The sequence below is a fragment of the Nomascus leucogenys genome, chromosome 9 (genome assembly GCF_006542625.1).
Source record: "Nomascus leucogenys isolate Asia chromosome 9, Asia_NLE_v1, whole genome shotgun sequence".
Taxonomy (NCBI): Eukaryota; Metazoa; Chordata; class Mammalia; order Primates; family Hylobatidae; genus Nomascus; species Nomascus leucogenys.
The window spans coordinates 36481442-36493597 of NC_044389.1; the positions used below are offsets into that span (position 1 = coordinate 36481442).

The following is a 12156-nucleotide window of genomic DNA, read 5'->3' on the forward strand; positions in this document are numbered from 1 at the left end:
ATACAGTATAACAACTATTTACATAGCATTTACATTGTATTAGGTATTATAAGTAACCTAGATATGATTTAAAGTATACAGGAGGATATGTGAAAGTCACATGCAAATACTGCACCATTGTATATAAGGGACTTGAGCATCCTTGGATTTTGGTATCCACGGTGGATCCTGGAACCAGTCCCCCACAAATACTGAGGGATGACCATATATTTTTGATGACTTGTAACATCACTGTTGGTTTCATAAGAAAGACTTATGGCAGTTTTAGGAGAAAAATGATCGTTAAGTCAAATACATTAGATATATGTATTATAAAAGCATTAATTTTGTGGTTTCCTTTTTGTCTTAAGTGGACCTTCCAGGCTCAATAATAATTATTTAATGTCCGGAAAGAATGATGTGGATGATGAGGAAGTTCATGGAAGTTCAGGTAAACTATTGTCTTTTTTCCTGTCTTGATTTTTATGGCGTTATGAATATGGAGTAAGGAGTGCTATGTTTTGTTTACATTGTCACTGATGGCAAATGTATATTGAGTACCTACCTCTTAAGACCCTTAGTTAGAGGTTAATAAGACCCTGTACCTAAGTGAGACAGAAAGAAAATGAGTGACAGTTTTTTAAGTAGAACATAATGAAATATTGGCACTTAAGATGTCTACTCCAGTATTTAAAATTGTTAAGCTGATAAGGGTATACATGAAGCAGATTAGTGATCTGTTGATGATTACTGAAGCTGAGTGATGGGTGTATTGGGTTCATTATACTAATTTCTCTATTTTCAATACTTGAAAATTTTCTCTTTTTTTGTTTTTGTTTTTTTTTTTGTTTTTGTTTGAGACGAAGTCTCGTTCTGTCTCCCAGGCTGGAGTGCAGTGGCACAATCTCAGCTCACTGCATCCTCCACCTCCTGGGTTCAAGCAATTTTCCTGCCTCAGACTCCCGAGTAGCTGGGATTACAGGCACCTGCCACCACGCCCGGCTAATTTTTTTTGTATTTTTAGTAGAGATGGGGTTTCACCGTCTTGGCCAGGCTGGTCTTGAACTCCTGACCTTGTGATCCACCTGCCTCAGCCTCTCAAAGTGCTGGGATTACAGGCGTGAGCCACCACTCCTGGCCTTCAGTACTTGAAAATTTTTGTACTGAAGTTTAAAAATGCCTCTTAATAGATAATTTTATAATTTTTTTCATGCTCCTAAAAATGCGTGCTTGATTGTAATCTGTTACACTCTTTTGTTTTCTAATAATCACTATTCTTTTAACTTTTTAATTTTTCCCCGTCATTAGATTTATTGTATTTTCTCTTTTAACTTGAATGCTTTCTGTGTTTTTCTGCTGTTTCTTTGGTAAAGAAGCAGCATTCAATTTCCCTCAGTATAGTTTTGGCTTAATTTTGTAGGTTTTGCTATGTAGTGTTATTGTAGTGTACTCTAAATTGCAGTGATTTTTCTTTGACCCAGCAGTTATTTAAGAGTACATTAGTTAAGAGCTTGGTCTCCAGGGTCATGGACCTGGGATTGGTTCTAGCTCTACTACTTACTAGCTACGTTATCTTTTTTTTTTTTTTTTTTTTTGCCCCATTAACCACTGATCGGGAAGCATCACTATATTGAGTAAGAAATTTCAGTGTTCTTAAACTTCAGTTTTCTTATCTGTACAATGATATCAGCTCCAATCCCATAAGCTGATATAAAGATGAATACATGTTCTTTGCTTAGTTTAATATCAGGTGTATGTTAAATAGCCAATTTTTGCTGTTATTCTGAGAAGTTGTGTTTTATTTTGTTCTTTTATTATTTTCTGGTTTCATTTTATTGTTCTAGAAAACTTGGTCTGTTTTATTTATTGTTTGAATTCAGTAAGTTTTTTTGTGTTCTAATGTCTAGTGTATGCTTAGTTTTTACAATTTTTCCATTGGTGCTTGAAAAAGGGAATAATTTGTATACAGATGTGGATTTAAATATATCCAGTTATTTTGTTGATAACATAAGTGGATATATTTTTCTGAATATACTTTTAATATTTATGGAATTCTTAAATATGAAAAATTATGGAATATTTACTTATATTATTTTAAGGGTAGGGGTGTGTCAGTGAACAAAACTGACAAAAATTTCTGCCCTCCTGCAGCTTAATTTCTGGAAGGGGCAGGATGGCAGACAAAATTTATGATTTGTTGGGTGTTGAGAGTAGAGAAATAAAGCAGGGCTTTTAGGGTGGGAAATGAAGTTTACATTTTTAGGTAGGTGGGCAGAGAAGTCCTCACTAAGGAAGTGATCATTTGAGCAAAGGTTTGAAGAGATGAGACAGCAAACCATGCAGCTGTCTGGGTAGATAGTGTACCAGGTAGAGGGAAGATGAAGGGCAAAGGTTCTTATGTGGTCAAGAGTCCGTCTTGATTGAGGAACACCAAGAAGGCCAGAGGGTTAGAGCAGAGGAAGAGGGCGAACAAGTAGTAGGAAAAATGGTGTCACAGAGGCAACAGAATGAAAGATCACATAGGATGTTAAAGGCAAAATTTTACTAAGAGAGATGGGAAGCCATTAGAGGGTTTTGAGCAGAAGAGAGACATGACTTGACCTGTATTAACAGAATCACTGCAGCTGCTGTGTTAGGAGTTGACTGATGGGGTTGAAGGGACAGAGGAAGGTTGGAAGCAAGGAGACTAGCTGGAGAGATGTTGAAGTAATCCTAGTGAGAGGTGTTGGCTTAGACCAGTGTGGTAGCAGTAGAAGGTGGAAAGCGGGTGGAGGATTTTTAGGTATTTTTGAGGGTAAAGTCAACAGGATTTTCTGATGGACGAGACGTGGTGTATAAGAAAAACAGAGGTGTTAGAGAGAACTTGAAGGTTTTTGGCCTGAGCACCTGGAAGAATGGCAATATTACTACCTGATCTGGGGACTGTTGGGGAAGAAGCAGATTTTGGGGAAAAGAACAGGATGTTAGATTTGGACATACTAAGCTTGATGTTCTCAACCTTTGTATTCTTTTGATTTGAGATCTATTAAGGACTGCTAGAGTTGAAGTAAAGTGTTCCCACTGCAACTGTCTTTCCCCTTGTATTTTCTGTAGTCTTTGTTGTGTACATTTCAGTGCTGTTACTGATCACGTAAGCCTTCATATGGAGTGTACCTGCTTTGGTCAAATTTATCTGCTACGTTGTGTTAAATGCTTTTTACTTTGTAGTTTGTTTTGTCTAATATTAGTATTGTGACTTCTGCTTTCTTTTGGTTGGTTGTTTATTTCTTATCTTTTTATTTAACTTTTATTAGAGAATTAAAAGTGGCTAAGAAACAGCATATGATTGAATTGTTTTTGACTCACTGTGTCAGTACTTTTTCCTTTAATAAATTGTTTAATATATATATACTTATTGTCAACAGATATACTTGTTACTTCTTTGTAAAGTTGGTAGACATTCTCACATATTCTAGCAAGGACTCAGGATTTTTTTTCTTTTTAAACACGATGAGCTACCAGCTAAATAGAGAACATAATCTTGAGTCATGATCTTTTTTCTTTGAACTATCACCCTACTGCTATTTCGCTTCCTGAGAGTTAATGCTTATGAGTAGAAATTTGAAGGCAGCCTTACTCTTTCCTTTGTAGATAGCCTGTTTTCTTCCATCTCCATACTTAATAGGATCCTTTAATCTTTGAAATTTAGGAGTCGTCCCTTGTGTTAGTCACTTAAAAAATAATTTATTTTGAAATAGTTTCAGTCTTATACAGAGATCCCATATCCCCTTCATCGAGATTTCACAATTGTCCACATTTTACAACATTTTTTCCATCTCCCTCCCTGCCTCCTCTAATAAATACACGTTTATTATCATTCATCTCTTTTCTGAACTATTTGAGAGGGAATTATAGACATGATATATTATTTCCTTTAAATACCCCATAATGTATTTCAGCAAGACAAGGCTATAACTACTCTGGAACCATACAAATAAGGAAATCAGCATTAATACAATACAGATGCATTCACAGACTCCATTCAGATTTCACCAGCAGTTCCTTTTCCTGGATCTCAGTGTCTCTTCTTCCTCCCGGTTCCAGATCCAGTCCTGGATCGTGGACTGCATTTAGCTGCCATGTCCCTTAGTTTCCTTCAACATGGAACAGTTTCTTGTTTTTTTTTCCCTAACTTAACTCATGATCAAAATGTGTGCCATTCATATTGACAGGAATACTACAGAAATGATGCTGTAGGGTTAGGAGTTAGGGGATGTAATTTGTGCATCACACAGGAGGCACTCGACGTTCACCCATCTACATGATGCCTTTGCTTTTTGTTTGTTTGAGATGGAGTCTTGCTCTGTCACCCAGGCTGGAGTGCAGTTGTGTGATCTCAGCTCATTGTAACCTCCACCTCCCAGGTTCAAGCAATTCTCATGCCTCAGCCTCCTGAGTAGCTGTGATTACAGGCACATGCTGCCATGCCTGGCTAATTTTTGTATTTTTAATAGAGACAGGCTTTCACCTTGTTGGCCAGGCTGGTCTCGAACTCCGGACCTCAAGTGATCTGCCCACCTCAGTCTCCCAAAGTGCTGGGATTACAGGTGTGAGCCACCATGCCCTGCTGACATGATATCAATCCTGATCACCTGTTCATGTTATTGTCTGCCAGGTTTCTCTACTGTAAAGACACGCTTTTCTCTTATAATTGATAAACATTATTGTGGAGTGATATTCTGATACTCTTTTAGTAGCCTGTTTCTTGTCAAACCTCCATTCACCAACCTTAACATACATTCAAGACTCCCGCTTGAATTATCAGCCACTAATGATGGTACCACATTATTTTCTATTTTCTGTTTCTTTAATTCCTTCCACATTAATTAGTTGCCAGTTTTTCTCCCCCATGCCAATTATTTTATTCATGATTCTTTTCATTTATATCAGTATGGACTACTACTATTTTATGCCATGGGGGTTGTAAAATCTTGACCATTTATTATGATACTTGAATTGTGATAGATTTGGTCACTGGATTTTCTTTCAGCTGGTCTCTGTGTGCTTTTGTCATGATTCTATGAATACTGTCTTTGTTTTTTGGCATAAGATGTTCCAGTCTTTTTCCTGCCCCAGCTCTGGGATCAATTACTGCTCCAGGAAACCTGGTTCTTTTTAGTGGAAGATGGCATTTAGAAACCAAGATTTGGGCACTTGATGTGATCCTTGTTTGGGATACCATTGCTTCTAGTCTTTCTCAGTGTACAGAGATAGGAAATAGATATATATATACACACACACATACACATATGTACACACCATATACAATACAGGCATTTATATCTATTTCTATATTTATATTTATACAGGCATACCTTGTTTTATTGTGCTTTGTGTCACTGCATTTTGGAGATACTGCATTTTTCACAAATTGAAGGTTTGTGGCAACCCTTTGTTGAGTAAGCCTTATTGGCACCATTTTTTTTTCAATACCATGTGCTCACCTTGTGTCTCTGTGTCACATTTTGGTAATTTTCACAGTATATCAAACTTTTCCATTACTGTGTCTTTTATGGTGATTTGTGATCAGGTGATCTTTGACATGACTATTGTAATTGTTTTGGGGCACCGCAAACCACACCTACATAAGAAAGAGAAAATTCATGTGCTCTGACTGCCAACTGGCCAGTTCCCCATCTTTCTCCCTCTCTTCAGGCTTCCCTATTTCCTGAGACACAGTATTGAAATTAGTCCAATAATAACCCTACGATGGCTTCTAAGTGTTCAAGCAAAAGAAAGAGTCACACATTTTTCACTTTAAATCAAAAGCTCGAAATGATTAACCTTACTGAGGAAGGCATGTCAGAAACCGAGATAGTGCAGAAGCTGGGCCTCGGGCACCAAACAGCCAATTTGTGAATGCAAAGGAAGAGTTCTTAAGGAAAGGAAAAGTGCTACAGTGAACACACGAATGATAAGAAAGGGAAACTGCCTGACTGCTGATACAGAAAAGGTTTCAATGGTCTAGACAGAGGATTAAACAAGCCACAGCATTCCTTTAAGCCAGAGCCTGATCCAGAGGAAGGCCCTAACTCTCTTTAATTCTGTGGAGGCTGAGAGAGGTGAGGAAGCAGCAGAAGAAAAGTTTGAAGCTAGCAGAGGCTGGTTCATGAAGTTTAGGGAAAGAAGCTGTTTCCATAACAGAGCAAGGTGAAGCAGCAAGGTCTGATGTAGCAGTTGCAGCAAGTTATCCAGAAAATCTAGCTGAGATAATTGAAGGTGTCTTTACTAAACAACAGATTTTCCCTGTAGACAAAACAGCCTTCTATTGAAAGAAGATGTCATCTGGGACATTCATAGCTAACGAGAAGTCAGTGCATGACTTCAAAGCTTCCAAGGTCAGGCTGTGACTCTCTTGTTAAGGGCTAATACAGCTGGTGACTTTAAGTTGAAGCTAGTGCTCATTTACCATTCCAGAAATCCTAGAGTCCTTAAGAATTATGCTAAATCTACTTTGCTCTATTAGTAGAGCAACAAAGCCTGGTTGACAGCGCATCCATGGCAATGCACCAGGCCACCCAGCAGCTCTAATGGACAAAGATGAGGAGATTAATGTTGCTTTCATGCCTACTAAGAGAGCATTCATTCTGCAGCCCATGCATGGATCAAGGAATAATTTGGACTTCTAAGTCTTATTATTTAAGAAATAAATTTTTGTAAGGCAGTAGCTGCCACGAGTAGTGATTCCTCTGATGGGTCTGGACAAAGTAAATAAACCTTCTGGAAAGGATTCACCATTCTAGATGCCATTAAAAATATTTGTGTTTCATGGGAGGAGGTCAAAATATCAATATTAACAGGAGTTTGGAAGAAGTTGATTCCAACCCTTATGGATGATTTTGAAGGGTTCAAGACTTCAATGGAGGAAGTAACTAGATGTGGTGGAACTAGCAAGGGAACTAGAATTAGAAGTGGAGTCTGGAGATGAAACTGAATTGCTGCAGTTTCATGACAAAATTTGAACAGATGAGGAGTTGCTTCTTATGGAAGAACAAAGGAACTGATTTCTTGAGTTGGAATGTGCTCCTGGTGAATATGCTGTGAACCCTTGAAATGACAAAAAAGGATTTAGAATATTCCATGAACTTAGTTGGCAAAGCAGCGGCAGAGTTTGAGAGGATTGATTGCGGTTTTGAAAGAAGTTCTGCTATGAGTAAAATGCTATACAACAGCATTTTATATTCTCCAGAGAAACTTCATTGTTGACTTGTTTTAAGAAACTGCCACAGACACCCCAGCCTGATCAGTCAGCAGTCATCAACAATAAGGCAAAATACTCTACCAGCAAAAAGATTAAAACTCACTGAAAGCTCAGATGATAAGCATTTTTATATTTTATTGTTTTTATTTTTTGAGAATGAGACAGAGGCTTGCTCTAATACCCAGGCTGGAATGCAGTGGTGCGATCTCGGCTCACTGAAACCTTTTGCCTCCTGGGTTCAAGCGATTCTCATGCCGCAGCCACCAAGAGTAGCTGGGATTACAAGGTGTGCACCAGCACACCCAGCTAATTTTTTAATTTTTAGTAGAGATGGGGTTTCGCCATGTTGGCCAGGCTTGTCTCAAACTCCTGGCCTGTGAGTGATCCACCCTCCTGGGCCTCCCAAATTCTTGGGATTACAGGCATGAGCCACTATGCCTGGCTGATCTTTAGCATTTTTAGCAATACAATATTTTTAAATTAAGGTGTATATACACTGATTTTTTTAGACATAATGCTCTTGTACATTAATAGACTATAGTATAGTATAGACATAACTTTTGGCTGGGTATGGTGGCTCACGCCTGTCATCCCAACACTTGGGGAGGCGAGGCAGGTCACTTGAGCCCAGGAGTTTGTGACCAGCCTGGCCAACATGCCAGAAACCTGTTTCTACAAAAAATACAAAAATTAGCTGAGCGTGGTGGTGTGCATCTCTGGTTCCGGCTACTCGGCGGGCTGAGGCGGGAGGATCATTTGCTGCCAGGAGGTTGAGGCCACAGTGAGTCTTGATCCCACCACTGTACTGCAGCCTGGGTGACAGAGACTTTGTCTCAAAAAACCAAAACAAAACAGCAAAAGAAATAACTTTTATATTCACCAGGAAACTAAAAAACTGTTTGACTTGCTTTATTGCAGTATCTGTTTTATTGCAGTAGTCTGGAACTGAACTGGCAATATCTCTGAGGTATGCCTGTATTTTTATTTATTTATTTATTTATTTATTTATTTAAAAATTTTTTTTTTTAAGACGGAGTCTCCCTCTGTCGCCCAGACTGGAGTGCAATGGTGTGATCTCGGCTCACTGCAACCGCCGCCTCCTAGGTTCAAGTGATTCTCCTGCCTCAGCCTCCTGAGTAGCTGAGATTACAGGCGTGTGCCACCATGCCCGGCTAATTTTTGTATTTTTAGTAGAGATGGGGTTTCACCATGTTGGTAAGGCTGGTCTCGAACTCCTGACCTCCTGATCCACCCGCCTCGGCCTCCCAAGGTGCTGGGATTACGCCCGGCCACCTGTATTTATTATAAGTTCACATTACTACCCCCATTTCCAGTCCAACATCGACTTCCCCTTTTCCATCTTTATAAACCTCTTCTCAAATAGTGAGAAACCTGACTCCCATTATCCTCAGTATATTTACTTGTTTCTTTGGTTCCTTATATGACTCTGACGCTGCCTCCGAGCCCAGTGTCACAGGAGAATTTCCAAGAGAGCTGAGGCCTCTACTTGTTCTAGGGGAGACTGCATAGGAAATTGGATTTTGGGGGTGGGGGTGGGGCGGGGGGAACACAGATTTATTGAGCTAGACTTCACATACCATATAATTAATCCACTTATAGTGTACAGATCAATGATATGTAGTCATTGACACAATCGATGTTAGAACCTTTTCATAACCCCCAAAAAGAAACCCCTTTACCCTTTAGTAGCCGACTTTCATTTCCTTTCCCTGGGCCTACCCAATTACTAATCTACTTCTGATGTCTAGAGATTTGCCTGTTTCTGACAGGGAAATTAGATGTTATGATCACTGAAGTATCTTGCAAACCAGCAATTTTATAAAATATCTAATTCAATCATTCTTAACAATTTTTTTTTGTTTGTTTGCTTTCACGGACTCAGACCCACTTTTTAGGGAAAAAAGGTATATATTTCATACAAAATTGTATTTGCAGTTTTAGGTGATTCATGGACATTGTGTCCCAGTTGTATATTGCTGCATAACTAACCACCCCAAAACTTAAAGGCTTAATACAATGATTGATTTATCTTTCATGGTTCTATGAATTGACTTGGCTTAGTTGGGTAATTGCCACTTGAGTACACTCATGAATTTATAGTTAAATGCAAGCTGCTGGGGCTGGAGTCATCTGAAAGTTCAAATGGGTTGGACATTCGAGGTAACTTCCTCACTTATATATTTGGACCCAGCTAGAAGAGCTGGGACATTGAGGTTGGCCAAGCATCTCTTTTCCTCCATGTGGCTTTTCCATGTGGCCACATTAAGTTTCCTCACAGCATGGCAGTCTTGTGTTAATTTTCATATTGTTACTGTCTTCCCCTAGAGTGAGATCCCAAGACTTCTAGATGGAACCTGTAGATTGTATTAGGACTTAGCCTTTTAAGCCCCAGAACATCATTTCTGTTGCATACTATTAGTTAAGCAAGTCACTAACTCCAGTAGAGATTGAAGGAGAAGGGAACGAGACTCTGCTTCTTGATACAGAACATTTGTGCATAGAAAGGGAAAGAAGGGATGACAGCCATAAAGTTGAGAACCTCTAAGCTTATTGGCACACTGCTAAATTCAGTACACTTAACACTATTTTAGAACTTTAAAGAGAAAGTTACAGATAGTTCATAAATAACATTAATTATCCATTATCAGGCCCTACATTTTTAGCCACAAGTGGCTTATTTCATCTTTCCATGAGCAGTAGAAAAATCTGTTTTTTTTGTTTTGTTTGTTTGTTTTTAACTGTTACACTCTTTAGAATAAAAACCAGGGACGTCCAAGGGAGCGAATACAATCATGAGTTCTTAGTTTCTGTTTCTGGTTGGTCCAATAAAACCCCTTCCTCATCCCTCTTTTCCACTTGTTGCCAGAGACAGAAACTAAGAAGCATGGTTTCAGGCTGCTAAAGGCCTAAAACAAAACAAAACAGAACAACAACAAAATAAGGCGGATTGGACAAACTTGCAATGTATTCATTGTAGCAAAGTCTAGAGAAATAGTTCTTTTCCTTAGTTTTTGTAGTTGAACAATGAACAGCAAAAGGAGTAATAAAATATATTATCAGGTCAAACTTTATTTAAAATAGTCATACTGAAATTGACCAGGAAACACATTTTAATTTAACGTGGAATTAGCAGTCATTTCTTATGATATTATCTTTTGCGTTTTGTAGATGACTCAAAACAATCTAAAGTGATACCAAAGAACAGAATCCATCGCAAACTAGGTAAGAATATTTTTCTTTTTTAATATTTTCATTTACCTTTATTAAGTTTCTCTTTCTAAATATAACTTATTTTTTCTTAAGCAGGAGAAATACAATTATGTGGATTAATTGGCAGATAAATTAAAATTATGCACTTAGTTTTTATGAATTTCATAGTAAGTCACCCACAAGCCACTGAGTTAGTCTGTTGTCCATTTATAAATCCTATTGCCCTCTCACTTTTTGCCCCATAGTAGGGGGCATGATCCTCCCTTAGCTGTGAAGCTAGGTTGGAGAATTTTATCAAAGAAACTGTAACTACCAGGTAGATGGCTTCCTTGACAGCATCTCCTTCCACTTTAATCCAGTTGACTCCTAGACAAAGCAGTAGCTAGGGTAGTAAGTAGACAAAGCTGAGAACTGTGGAACCCATGGAGAGGCCCATGTAAAGATGAACAATCCATGGTTCCCAAAGAGATATTTGCCAGTCAAGATACATGATAGTTCCCACCTTTCTGTGATGTTGTGTGGCTTTCTATGTTTCTCCCTTTATTTGAGGCTGTGAGTGCTCTTGCACTTATACTCAGAGATTACCAATGGGAGTGAAGCTTTCTCTCATTGCCTTACTCAAGAACTTAGATCTTGTCAGTATTTTGTGGGCCTATGTGATGAGACTGCTATACCTCTCAATACTTAATGCTTGTCTTGGGGTGAAATGATGAATCAGGAGTAGGGAAAGGGAAATAAAAATGTCCTGAGCAGGGCTTCAGTATTTACAGAGGGGGACACCGAGCATTCTGCCCAAGAGCAGTAGGCAACTTCTCGTTAGCTTCAGCACAGCTTTAGCAAACTAAAAGTAGATAAGAACATGGGAATTTGAAGATAAGCCAACACACTCAATTTAGTATACAGAACTTTGCATTGTTCAGATAAGATGAGTGGACATTTAACATTGTCAACACTGAGTATTATTAAATTTTTAAGTATTTGTCAATCTGGTAGCCTGTTTTTCCATTGGCATTTCTTTAATTGTTAGCATAAATATATGTTTTTTCTAGTCTTTTGTTTAGAAAAATATTCATGTTCTAAAAAATAAAGCATTCGTGTTCTAAAAGGCAGTCTTTCCACTGCTAAGTACCATCAGCTAAAAACCACGTATACACTTTTGTCTGACATCTTTTTATAGTATTGCCCTCCAACACACCAAATGTTCGCAGGACCAAGAGAACACGTTTGAAACCTTTGGAGTACTGGCGAGGAGAGCGAATAGATTATCAAGGAAGGCCATCAGGTAAAACTTATTTATGTTATAATGTCTATCAATAAAAAATTTGTTTACTATGTGCCAGAGACTGCACTACATGTTTATATACATTACCTTACTTAATCATCACCCCCCTAAATTTTGATAATAGGATTTAAATTCATTTTTGTCTGATTAATGTAGAGGTGCTGATATTTTCTCTTTGGTAGCTGAATGTTGTTATTCCTGTATCATCTGACAAGATTTCCAATTGCATAATATAAAGCATTAGATTAGAACGTGAGAAAATTCTAACTGGTAAAGGTAAATAGTTTTCATTATTTTTCCTATTAACCATTTTCCATTTTCTTACAGTTTTCTACAAAGTAGTGTAGGGTGGGCAAGAAAGTAGAGTGTTAATGTTAGAGTTATTTTCTTTCTTATTTTTGTAGAGATGAGGCCTTGCTATGTT

General features: G+C 38.2%; 1 protein-coding gene across 7 annotated transcripts in view; it reads left to right on the top strand.

The window, feature by feature from the left end:
- CENPC (centromere protein C) overlaps positions 1-12156 on the top strand; it is a 91759-nt gene that overhangs the window by 40444 nt on the left and 39159 nt on the right. For all 7 annotated transcript variants that reach the window (XR_004031712.1, XM_030818855.1, XM_003268421.4 and 4 more), the window contains 3 exons: positions 351-430; positions 10409-10462; positions 11628-11732. Coding sequence is in view for 6 of the 7 variants with exons in the window: in XM_030818855.1 (XP_030674715.1) it covers positions 351-430; positions 10409-10462; positions 11628-11732 (239 nt within the window). In the remaining variant the exon portion in view is untranslated. The remainder of the gene's footprint in view (positions 1-350; positions 431-10408; positions 10463-11627; positions 11733-12156) is intronic.